This window comes from Xyrauchen texanus, chromosome 6 (genome assembly GCF_025860055.1).
Source record: "Xyrauchen texanus isolate HMW12.3.18 chromosome 6, RBS_HiC_50CHRs, whole genome shotgun sequence".
In the NCBI taxonomy this organism is placed as follows: Eukaryota; Metazoa; Chordata; class Actinopteri; order Cypriniformes; family Catostomidae; genus Xyrauchen; species Xyrauchen texanus.
In genome coordinates this window covers 26,732,392-26,746,022 of record NC_068281.1, presented here as the reverse complement: position 1 = coordinate 26,746,022, position 13,631 = coordinate 26,732,392, and the positions used below count along the sequence as shown (strand labels likewise).

The following is a 13,631-nucleotide window of genomic DNA, read 5'->3' as shown; positions in this document are numbered from 1 at the left end:
TCTAGCATAACATCTAGGAGAGAATATGTCAACAGAATCATCTACCTTTATACTAGAGCTACAATGCAAAACATAACACTTGAAGGCATGTATGTATGTCTAAAACAGAAATCATCCTTCAAAAGGATACAGTTTTTACAGGATGACCAGGAGAGGGTACTTGCAGTACATTGTACAAATTTGCCCCGTTTTCCATTCCTACATGCGTTATGCAACCTTTAAAATTTTCCTTCTAAAGCAAGTGGAACTGACTAGGTCAAGTCAAGGTCTCAATTGAAATGGAAGCGCAGCGTAATTCTAGCGGGAAGACTAGTAGCTGTACATCATCACATCATTAGCTGGGTAATTCCTAGTCAATCGCATGTAAGCCATTGCTTTATAGGTCTGCTCACAATCTATCACATTGCTGTTTCAGCGTGCTAACACGGCAACCTCCACCACCCCACCACCACCAGATGAGCCCTGTCCCGCACGGGGGTAGGCTCCTCGCCCCTGCCTCCTATCTCTGGCAGGACATGACGGTTCCGGCTACAACTCCCTCAAACCGCCGGACAGGGCCTACACAAAGAGTGAGACATTACTTTCTGTTTTACATTTATCAAATAAATGGCATCTTAAACTTCACTCAAGCTTGCGTGTCTTCCCGATAGAAATGTAGTTATAATACAAACAACAGAGCTCCAGTGTAAAGATTATTGGGAAACACATATTTGCAGTCTTGATGCATTTTAATGTTTAATGTTTGTTTTCTAATATTCTAGGGTAGGGGTTTATAGGGTTTACAGTGTTTTATAGAGTACTAAAATAAAAGTTTTCTCCAATAACTTTTTAATTGCAGTTTATTCATTTAGATGCACTTAGCTGTTTCAAAATATCGGAATAAGATTTATGAATGCATACAAATTTAAACAAAAAGCAACTGGCTGATGGTAGCTAAAGTGTAATGTTTTCTGACACTGCTTTAATAAAAACATTACCACATTAAGCAACACAGTGTAACACATTCCCGGTAATACTTCTCAAAATGGTAATTTTACCATTAGGTTTCTGTAATAAATTAAAAATAACTATCCCATTTTGACTAAGCTCATTCATATCTTGTTTTTTGCAATAGCTTGTGGGGTACAGCTGAGATGAAACGTGTGTTATATTTCACTGATGCTGGACATTATTATAATGCACAAAGAAATAAGCAGTAGAATGTGCCCATAGCCCAAAGACACTGAATGCCTCTGTGAACATTTTCTATTATTACAAAGAAACAAGCAGTGGAGAATGTGCCCATAGCCCAAAGACACTGAATGCCTCTGTGAACATTTTCTATATGATGGTTTGTGGTTGAACATTGAGGAGAATGTGCATTTTTTTGTATGTCTTCCTGAAACAGACTTTCTGGGTTTCAGAGATTTTGGAACAACAGCATTAGGCCCTGAGGTTGTATGACCCTTAATAAACAAGAGAGCCTCTGTGAGAAATGTAGAAGCCCTTTAGTAAGCACACAAATGGTAATTGATATGTTATAAAGACTTATAAATACTGACATTTAGTTTATTTATTATAACTGCAACTTAGTCTGTAAGTTATCCTATCATCTTCTAATAAGCAATATTAGAACTAATAACATATACTTAGACCTCTTTACACATCTATTTCTAAAGACTTCAAAAATAATACATATGATTAAGACCACAACTGTTCTGATTATCAAATGAAGCCATGTGAGTAATATATTGTAGGTCTAAACATGGGTGCTTCATTATTTCAAGCACTCTACATACACTTCAGTTTGATAACAGCATTGTGGCACTGATATGACATTAAATTAAGTCTTCAATTTTTCATCATATAATTACCTAGAATATAGGGGGTTTAACAGACCAAGTGTCACTGAGAAAGCACACTGGGGCCAGACAAAAAGAGACTCAAAAGTCATGTCTACAAGCAAGAAGGGGGAATGAAAAGAGTATTTATAATTGAGCCACAGTAGTAGAAGCATTAAGGCTTTCAGAGCACAATGTCTGCTCCTAGAAGCAATATCAACACAATCACAACAGCAAACTACTATTAGGTTTCAGTCTGTTTCACATGATATTGTTAAAGTACTTGATCGGTCTTAGTAAAAATAGTTTTTGTTTGTTGAACAAAATGTTACAAATACATGTGTAAGAATTTGAGAATGCACTGTACAATACAGTGAAAATGTTATATAAGCTTATTTAAAGTGATTTATGAGTAAATAATGTCTTTCTACACAACTGACTTTTGGAACATGCAAAAAAAAAAATTCAGTTTAAATGGTCTGATTTAATAAAAATGAACTATTAATTAAGTCTTGTATAATCTGTCAGTTGGGAAAGCTGCTAGTATGTCTGCAAAGTACAGTACAGCTGAGTCAAGGATTAATAACTTAAGGATCAAAGCTAAAGGATCAATTTAATACTACAAACAAATAAAGCATGGTATAAATAAACAGCTGTACAGCTACTGAAAGTTAGGTTATTTGTTGCAGTTCTTCAGAGGAATAGGGAACAGTCTGTGTTCCGAATGCCTCTTTGTTTGGGTTACTGGAGCAACATGTCTTCTATTAATAAAGCTTGTACACAATAGACCAAAGTGTTTAAAAGTACTAAAGGTCTCTGACTCCACCCTGTCGGCTGTATTCTGCCCAACTGATAAGACACATGTATTTCCTTTGACTTTGTGCGCTCATTAGTATCTCCCTTCAAGTATCTTGCATCAGATATCAAGAGTTGGGCTTTTGTGTTTGAAAAGGTCAGTTTATTTTTCTTTGTTAGCTTTCTTCCTGGCATACCAGCTATTGGGTTTAAATTCAGCCTTGGAAGCTTAAACAAAATTTTCAGTGTTCTTGGTCATTGGTACAGCCAGAACCACAACATTTGCATAGAATTTGTTAATGTCAATTATTAACTACAAGGTAATCTAGAAAGACGCAAATTTAAGCAAATGTTATCCAGTGTAGGAAAGGTGGTCATTTGCATTAACAATCCCTTCATATGGTGTGCTTATTGAAGGATCTGCCTCTTGATGAAGAATGACAGTATTGAAAAGCACAGCAGGAAATGGATTTGTGCTACTTTTGATATAATTCCTAGATTCATCACCACAATATTTTCAATTACATCTAATTAGATCACTTTACTCACTATACACCATTATTGTAAAAAAAAATATATATATATATATATATATATATATATATATATATATATATATATATATAGTGGGTACAGAAAGTATTCAGACCCCTTAAATTTTTCACTCTTTGTTATATTGCAGCCATTTGCTAAAATCATCTAAGTTCATTTTTTTTCCTCATTATTGTACACACAGCACCCCATATTGACAGAAAAACACAGAATTGTTGACATTTTTGCACATTTATTAAAAAGAAAAACTGAAATATCACATGGTCCTAAGTATTCAGACCCTTTGCTGTGACACTCATATATTTAACTCAGGTGCTGTCCATTTCTTCTGATCATCCTTGAGATGGTTCTACACCTTCAATTGAGTCCAGCTTACATTTACATTTATGCATTTGGCAGACGCTTTTATCCAAAGCGACTTACAGTGCACTTATTACAGGGACAATCCCCCCGGAGCAACCTTGCTCAAGGACACAATGGTGGTGGAAGTGGGGTTCAAACCAGTGATCTTCTGATAAACAGCCCTGTGCTTTAGCCACTACGCCACCACCACTCCGCTGTGTTTGATTGTACTGATTGGACTTGATTAAGAAAGCCACACACCTGTCTATATAAGACCTTACAGCTCACAGTGCATGTCAGAGCAAATGAGAATCATGAGGTCAAAGGAACTGCCTGAAGAGCTCAGAGACAGAATTGTGGCAAGGCACAGATCTGGCCAAGGTTACAAAAAGATTTCTGCTGCCCTTAAGGTTCATAAGAGCACAGTGGCCTCCATAATCCTTAAATGGAAGACGTTTGGGATGACCAGAACCCTTCCTAGAGCTGGCCGGCCAGGCCCGTCGCCAAGGGGGGGCATTGGGGGGCAGTGCCCCCCCAAATGATTTCTTGTGCCCCCCCAAATGACTTAGTGTGTTCCCCTAATTGTTTGATATTAAGTCTACGATTGTGATCATTTTCACTTTCTCATCAAGTTGTTTCAGCAGAACCTATCTCACAGGAACAGTAATCTCTACAGCGGTAGATATGCATAACACATACACATTATCTTCAGAAATGATTCAGACAATTCATTACTCAACGCATTATTACACAGAACGTAACTTGAAATATAATTATATTCATAAATGACTGTTAAAACATCCCAAAACAGCACCCAAACATTGCAAAGACCTACTCCATTAATTATTCAAATACAACAGCCAATGGCAAGTCTCCAGCAGCAGACCTTTCAATATGTTATTTTTGTGTTAGTAGTTTTATTTATTCAAATTACAATATGCAGTTTGTGTGTAAGTATATATATATCATATAAATCATGCAATTCATTTAGTTAAGCATAGAGAATTGTTTATACGTAATTCCTTTGTGCAGCTCAGCTGCGCATTGCATGCGATCTCAATCAAATTTTGGCGGTTTTGTAGACCTACAGCAAAGCTATGGATATAAGAAAGTGGTTTAAAGATTCGTCGTTGACAAAGACGACTTTGACCAACAACAACGTGTGTGGAGACGACTCTGGAGCTAATGAGATGGTAATTGAGAATTTGTCTAATGAGACACAAGTTCACAGCGTAGACAGAGCAGCGGGTGTAATTATGAATGGGCCTACTACTAGTGACGTGATCGGCGTCGCTGTGACTGTGACTGGGCCAAAGCTGCAGGCCATTGATGATCTTGGAAATGAAGGACCGAATCAGATCATTTTACAGCGATACCCTGCTCGCTTGTATAATAATAAAAATCGCTCCTTTGTGTCTTTATGGTATCAGACTCGTGACTGGCTTGAATATAGTGTCAAAGCTGATGCAGCATTCTGCTTCCCATGTCGAGTGTTCAATAGTGCGCACGCCGTAGTAGACTCGACTTTCACAGTTAAAGGGTACCGGGACTGGAAACATGCCGCTGAAAAAGACAAGGGATTCCATAAACACGCAAGTTCAAAAGAACATTTGACATGTCTGGCAAGATGGAAAGAACACCAAATGCGCATGGATAGTGGAAGGGAAATTTCCACACTTCTTAATTCTGATCAGCTAGGCAGAAATCGTTATTACGTGTCTGCTCTCATTGATGTTGTGGGATTTCTCGCTGAAAATCAGTTACCTTTCAGAGGGAGCTGTGGTGCGTTTGATGACATGGCAGAGGATGGTAGTGGTCTTTTCTCTCCCTGTTGAATTATACTGTTAAGAAAGACCCTACATTGTCTGAAATAATAAAACACATCCCCCGTAATGCAAGCTACACAAGTCCGGATATGCAAAATGAACTGATCGCCATTGTGAGTAACGTCGTGACTGATGCCATTGTCCAAGAGGTGGGCGATTCGTGGTATACTATTAAAGTGGATGGGACACGGGACCCCACTGGATGCGAGAACATATCTATAGTTATTCGCTTCGTGTCTGCATTACATGAAACAACAGAACGTCTTCTCACAATAGCTACAGCAGATGCCGGCGATGCCAACACACAGACAAACAAAATTATGGAAGAACTGGCAAAAGCCGGACTGAACACGTCACACATTTTAAGTCAGGTGTATGATGGAGCTTCTGTTATGGCTGGAAAGAATGGCGGTGTGCAGAAACTACTCCAAGAAAAGCTGGGCCGAGAAATCCCATATGTTCATTGCATGAACCATCAGCTGCACCTGGTGGTTGTGAACACTTTGACAGCAGAGAAAGCAGTCACCGATTTTTTTGATGTATGTTGCACCCTGTACAGATTCTTTTGGAAGCCTACTGTTTCGGTGCAGTACAAAGGCGAGCGATTAAAGCGACTTCTTGAGCAGAGATGGACAGGACATTTATCAACAGTATCTGCGATCATTTCTTTGCTTTCGGAGATCGACGCAGAGCGCACATATGGTGCTGAGGTGAGGATGGAGGCCATTGGGCTTTTGAGGGAAATTTCTCAGCCTGCGTTTATGTTCATCGCACACTTTGTAAAGACAGTGTTGATGTTGCTGGATGGCCCTAACAAGCTTTTGCAAAGTGAGGACATGGACCTGTTGACTGGGTTGGAACTGGTCGCGAGTGCCTCTAAGTGTGTGAGTGAACTCCGCTGTGAGGCCAAGTTCACAGAGCTGTGGGATGCGGTCACCGATTTGGATGTTACTTCCGCACCTTCAAAACGGCAGCGCACAGTAAATAAGAATTTACACCAGTATTTCGTTGAAGAAACAACAGGACAATGACAAACCAGAGCTACGAAGGCTTTATTACAGTGCACTTGACACACTTCTTGGAGAAATCAACCATCGCTTCGGTGAGCGCAACACACAGCTTGCGCAATCGCTGATTGCTTTGAACCCAGAGAGCGATACAATTTTTGAATCCGAAGTTACTTCAGCACATCATGTCATTAACAAAATCAACCATCGTTGAGACAGAATGTATTGGTGCTAAACAGTTTATTTCTACACAAATAAACAAAGAAGGAAACGCAAAACTGACAACACAAAATCTCCTTTCAAAGTACCACAAAACATTAGAAGCAATGCCAAGTGTACTGACAGCTTTGAAGACCGGATTGACGCTTGGTGCTTCAACCGCAATGTGTGAAAATTCATTTTCAGTTTTGAGGAATGTATTCACCGACCACAGACGTTCTATGCGGCACACACGCAAGGCCCAGCTCATTCAGCTGGCATTTGAGAAGGATCTCACACGCAAGTGTCAACATGAATGGAAAGATAATGTTCTTCGGAGATTTCACTCGGAGACCCGCCGCCTTCAACTATTTTAATCAATTGTGAATACAATGCTTGCCTGCTTCATTGCTAAATTTTTATTGCAGTATGTTATGCATTGCTATTATTGTTGTGTTGTTCTTGGATCCAGCTGGTTAGCCATGCTCTTTTGCTTTCATTCAAAAGAAAAAATATCAGAGATACAAAGAGAAAGAAAGAGAGAGAGAGAGAGAGAGAGAGAGATATAGTGAGAGAGGATAAAACGTATTGCTCAACAAGAGCTGAAGTCTCTGTGTATAACAAAAAAAAAAGAATTTTATTGCAGTATGTTATGCATTGCTTTTATTATTGTTGTGCTGTTGGTGGAAACCAGGAGCTTTTGTGACTCGTGTTTATGAAGTGTTGTAGAGTCATAAATCAAATTGGTTTTGGTGTAGTTTTAGGTTGGACTTGTAATGATATGCATTACGTTGATTGTGCTTGTTACTCAAGAAAGCCACTAGATGGCACAGTGTTGTGTATGTGACGAACAATGCAGATTAACAAAAAATATAGGCTACTAGAAATGTTAAGAGAAAATAAACAGAAACGTTGAGATCTTACGGTGAAGTATTTTATTTGAATAATTGAACAAAACAAGACTATTGTGGTCTATTTTAAGTTATAGCCTAATATGGGTTGTTGTTTTTGGTCTGTCTCAGATCATTAAAAAAAGTGTGCCCCCCTATGAAAATGAAATGCCCCCCCATTTGGTTTGTTCTGGCGACGGCCCTGTGGCCGGCCGGCCAAACTGAGCTATCGGGGGAGAAGAGCCTTGGTGAGAGAGGTAAAGAAGAACCCAAAGATCACTGTGGCTGAGCTCCAGAGATGCAGTCGGGAGATGGGAGAAAGTTGTAGTAAGTCAACCATCACTGCAGCCATCCACCAGTCGGGGCTTTATGGCAGAGTGGCCCGATGGAAGCCTCTCCTCAGTGCAAGACACATGAATGCCCGCATGGAGTTTGCTAAAAAAACACCTGAAGGACTCCAAGATGGTGATAAATAAGATTCTCTGGTCTGATGAGACCAAGATAGAACTTTTTGGCCTTAATTCTAAGCGGTATGTGTGGAGAAAACCAGGCACTGCTCATCACCTGTCCAATACAGTCTCAACAGTGAAGCATGGTGGTGGCAGCATCATGCTGTGGGGGTGTTTTTCAGCTGCGGGGACAGGACGACTGGTTGCAATCGAGGGAAAGATGAATGCGGCAAAGTACAGGGATATCCTGAACGAAAACCTTCTCCAGAGTGCTCTGGAGCTCAGACTGGGCCGAAGGTTCACCTTCCAACAAGACAATGACCCTAAGCACACCGCTAAAATAACGAAGGAGTGGCTTCACAACAACACCGTGACTGTTCTTGAATGGCCCAGCCAGAGCCCTGACTTAAACCCAATTGAGCATCTCTGGAGAGACCTGAAAATGGCTGTCCACCAACGTTTACATCCAACCTGACAGAACTGGAAAGGCTCTGCAAGGAGGAATGGCAGAGGATACCCAAATCCAGATGTGAAAAACTTGTTGCATCTTTCCCAAAAAGACTCATGGCTGTATTAGATCAAAAGGGTGCTTCTACTAAATACTGAACAAAGTGTCTGAATACTTAGGACCATGTGATATTTCAGTTTTTCTTTTTTAATAAATGTGCAAAAATGTCAACAATTCTGTGTTTTTCTGTCAATATGGGGTGCTTTGTGTACAATAATGAGGAAAAGAAATGAACTTAAATGATTTTAGCAAATGGCTGCAATATAACGAAGAGTGAAAAATTTAAGAGGGTCTGAATACTTTCCGTACCCACTGTATATATATATATATATATATATATATATATATATATATATATATATATATATATATATTACATATGGCACACAAAGAGATATTGTTAATTCCTTTTGGTGGACATGGCAAAGAAAAGAAAAAAAGAGACTTGGCTATAACCACCCAAGGAGATATGTCACTGTGATTGGCCTCAAAAAAGGTTTTTCAGGACCTGGGAGAAAGCATGAAGAAGAATGGAGACATGCAAAACAGCCCTTGGAGCTGTTTGGAACTTCAGTCTTTTGAATGATTTGAAGATGAATAAAGCAAATATAGTACACGTAAATGTGGCACAGAATCATACACCAGAAAATAGTTTCACTTCGTATATGTAAAAATGTGTGCATGAGTTTAATGAAGTAAATACATAATTAAAAACTAACTTTAATGTGTTCGATTTTGAAATTTGCTTCCCCACGATATTTTCTCTTCATTTTCCTAAAATTGTCACATATTAACTATATTTTAAAATGTGGGCATTGCAACCAGACCTTACAGAATGTGTTGACATTTTTAACAAGGCTACTAACAATTTGAAGGTTTGCAGTAATGTTGTTAATTTCTGTGCCAAATACATACACAAAAACATCTCTCTCTCTCTCTCTCTCTCTCTCTCTGTGTGTGTGTGTGTGTGTGTGTGTGTGTGTGTGTGTGTGTGTGTGTGTGTGTGTGTGTGTGTGTGTGTGTGTGTGAAAGAGTGATGCGTAAGACAGTGTTTTAATGTGCGTGTCTGTGTATGCATGAGATGCAGTGTGCTTGATGTCATCGTGTTGATAGGCTACTTTCGAATACATGTTTTTGTATATTAAATGAGTCAAAAAGCTTAAAATCACGATAACGGCAATTAATTAAAGGGCAGCAAAAGAACATAAACATACGACAGGCGTGGTCATGTCGGTATAATGCAGTAGCTTCTACATTAGAGGCATACTGTACATAAATAAGCCTACCTTGTGTTTGCCTACTCGGTTTTTTCTTTCCTCCTTTTTGTGGGTCTCTGGCCACAGTTGACTGCTGGAGCCGTACGGGGGGCTGATATTTTCACTGCTGGAGACCGATGAGTTTCTCACTAACGCGCGTTCACATTGACCATCATGGTACTGCTGCTCTGCTTGACGGAGTGCGATTTTTCTCACCTGGCACCTGTTGTCTCGGTCACTCTGCAGCCACTGAAATCTGTGTTTCTGCGCATCTGCCTGCTGCTGCTGCTGTTGCTGCAACAGCGCTTGGTTATTTCTGCACACTTCCCCAGATCCGCTGATGCAGTAGTTGATAGGCAAGCTGCTACCCAACAGTAATTGCCGTTGAGCCTGCAGTTGTGGTAACTGAGCTTGAGGCTCAATTAGTAGTCTCTCATCTTCAATTTCCTGGCATGGATTTATCTGTCCTTGGCCAGAGTTTGGTAATAGTAGCTCCAATGAGGGATCCCCTGTTTGATTATAACAAGGTTGCTGCAGCAACGGGTTTTGGTCTCGACGCCCCCCCTCCCCGACGAACCGTTGTGCGTTTTCTTGTTTGCAATAATTAGCACACTTTTGGCGAGTATCCCGTGTACTAGAAATGTGCAAAGGCGGCGGCGGCAGCAGCGGCAGCTCTGATGGGGAGGGCTGCGGGGAAACGAAAGATTTGTTCTGAGGAGAACACTGAGAGCCAGATGAGGCCTCTGGAAACTCTGGCTGAAGTGGTTGGTTATGATAAGGCTGACGGTCACTTTGCGCACTCTGTGTGAGGAGGAAGCTGTTGCTGGTCAAAGGCAGGGAGTCGCCCTGCTGCGGTTTACAGTCATGGATACCTTCTCTGGTGATGTGGTCCGGACAAGACAGTACATGTCGGCTCTGATATGAGGAGGTGGAGCGCTCCCTTATCGATGGTGGTGGGGGCGGCAGACTAAAGAGCGGGGCGACTGAACGAGATCCCTCTTTCTGAACGCGCGCTGAAATGCTCTGGCTATCCTGTGCGTCCGTGTCGTTGGCGTGGTGCTGCTGGACAGCTCCCGCGTATCGATGCCGCATCCCCTCAATATCCGCGTCTTGTTGTGGTCGCTCCTTTGCCGTGTGAACCACCGACACCCATTCATTGCGATGAGCCCCAAAAGAACCGAGCTGGCTCGTCTCATTGGTGGGTTCGATCAAGACCTGCCTCATAACGTCATCACCAAGATGAACACCGCCCTCGTGCGAATGCAGCGTTAAGTGTTTATAGTTTACAAAATTCAACCTGAGATGGGAATTGGCTATTATATCAAATATCAATATCGGAAGTTTTATGTTGTGGGGGTAATTACTTTTATAAGCACGTCCTATTGGATGAAAATATAAAAAATGCAGTTTCTCAACAGTTGATTCGGGACCACCACGTATGGCTGTGTTAGGCTATATAGTTTACACTAGGGTACAACGTGGCTAAAAGCACACCTTAAGGAAAAAACATTTCTGGCGACAAAATGTACAGAATCAAGACTGAAAAACAGATTTATTTATTTTTTTATGTTGATAAAAGTAACATAATTTGTGTGAAAATAAATAGAAAGAGTAACAACAGAAGGTTGTTTTGATTAAAAATTCAGTTTTTAAAAAAAGGTGGCAAGAGGGCCTTTTACCCCAGACATGGCTTGAGGATTTATAGTGATATCGTAGGCCTATAGATATACAGGCTATAGTTATAGTGCTAATGCAAATCATTTTGATACAGCAAGATTCTTTTTTGGGTGTAAAAATTAAGATAAGGCATTTTCAAAATAACTACTTCAGAAAAGAGTGCAGCATGTCCTGTTAATTTCAAACACATTTGGCATTTCATAACATTTGAAGTATTCTATAAACAAATTAATCTCCATTGTGATTGAATCAGTTAATGTGAGCCCAATTTGAATGTTTTTCATAACAAATCTATTCGCCCCATTGAAGAAAAGTGTTTTGTTTTATGGGAGGCCTTAGCCCCTGCAACAGGGGCTTTTTACTTGAACTAAAAAATGTAAATGTATTTATTTTAAACACGTTGAACAAAACTAAGTATTTTTATCTCCAAAAAAATTGATAATTTCAGGGATTTTCAATAGCTGCATAAATTTGAAACATTTTAAGAATGATTAAATACTATGTGATCCCACACACACTTGATCATGGTATAAATATGGGAGGGTATTACTGGGGAGTTAACCCCCAGAATCTACGTCTGCAATGATCATATGCAATGATTTCATGGATCAGGAAACTTTTGCAGTGCATTGTGACAAACAGGTGTTTAGGAAAGTGCTGTGGTTGTTTTTGTTACTATTTAGTGTTTTGGGAAAAAATTTAATGAAATTTACCTTTGACCCTGGGAGGGCCTTTAGTCCCACTGTAGTCATTGTTTTGACATAAAGTAGCCATATGTAGTATCCAAAAATGTGTACAATGGTAACTGAGTGTTGAGTTGAGAAAAAAAATAAAACACAGAGATGACTAGTAAAGAATGATTTTGTCCAATATATTTGGAAAAAGATGCATATATATATATATATATATATATATATATATATGTTTTTATGTAAAAGAAAGAAATGATTTAAGTAAAAGAAAATAGGTCACACCAGCAAACCATTGAAGGTTACCTCATTTAAAGTGATACTTCAAGGTCCTAGATTGACATCACATGTTTATCAGAAGCAGTTCAGTGATTCGTGCTATGAATAGACCACCAAACAACCTATGCTGCATCTATTTTCAATCTGTGAATTTTGCACACAAAAAAAAAGCATAGGGTGATGTGTATTTCAACCCAAAAAACACATTGTGGGATGAGTGTCATGGAGATATATGTTTTGAGAAAATTACGGAAAGGTTGTTAGAATCACTGGTGCTATATTTTACTAGTGACTACTTCAGTCAGCATTGTTTATGTGCATGTGACAGTTAAATATTTCATCAAGTGCAGATGGGATTTTGAGGAACAATGAGAACCATTTGTGAGGATTTTGTATCTTTGAATAAATTCTCCACTTACATACACTATAGCTCATGCATAAGAGGTCTCTGTATATATTTCAACCATTTTACACAACTGATACTGCAGTCATGTTGCTCTGCATGCCATTTCATAATCGAATTACTGTGTGATAAATAAAAGGGATGTCTACATTTTTCATATTAGAGACAAAATACTTAAAAATTTGTGAATGCACAGGTATAAATAACTTTTCTCATTAATTTTAATGATAGATTACTGAGGACATCCCATTATGTTGTATGATAATGAGGATGGAGATGAGTGTTGAAAAGAATAGGCAAAAAGTCACTATCTTTGGTCCTGAAACAGACAACAATGATGATGGCCCAGTGACAATATTTCAAATAGAGCGTGTGTGTGTGTGTGTGAGAGAGATAGAGATAGTGTGTGTGTGTGTGTGTGTGTGTGAGAGAGATAGAGAGAGAAAGAGAGAGTGTGTGTGTGTGTGTGTGTGTTACATGATTTTACAATATTATCCCCTACCTTGTGGGGCCCAGACAGCAGTCCCCACAAGGGAAATGGCTTATTAAACATACTAAACAATGTATTTTTGAAAATATAAAAATGCAAAAAAGTTTCTGTGAGTGTTAGGTTTAGGGGTAGGGTTAGGATTAGGGGATATCAATTATTGTTAGATCTGTATAAAATCCATAATATGCATGGAAGTCTATGTACAATGATATAAAAACTACTTTGTGTGTGTGCGTGCGCGCAGGTGCGTTTCCTCATGTCTAATACCAACATATGCATTTGCCAAAGAAAACCCTGTGAATTGAAGGTAAATGAGTGAGTGAATAATATAATTTTTTATAACTATAATATAATATCATTTGTTCACATGTACTAAATGGATAAGAGGAAGTCAATTATAACATGTCCAGGGTTAGTCATAAAATACTGCAACAAACAGAGGCCTTTTAC

General features: G+C 39.3%; 1 protein-coding gene across 3 annotated transcripts in view; it reads right to left on the bottom strand.

Annotated features, from left to right (window-relative positions):
- Positions 1 to 13,631, bottom strand: part of LOC127645537 (small conductance calcium-activated potassium channel protein 2-like) — a 65,516-nt gene that overhangs the window by 50,245 nt on the left and 1,640 nt on the right. For 2 of the 3 annotated variants that reach the window (XM_052129188.1, XM_052129189.1), the window contains exon 1: positions 9,674 to 10,784. The exons of the other annotated variant lie outside the window; for it this stretch is intronic. In XM_052129188.1, coding sequence (XP_051985148.1) covers positions 9,674 to 10,735 — 1,062 coding nt within the window. In that variant the 5' untranslated portion in view covers positions 10,736 to 10,784. Of the gene's footprint in view, positions 1 to 9,673; positions 10,785 to 13,631 lie in introns of those variants that run through there. 3 annotated transcript variants of the gene reach the window in all.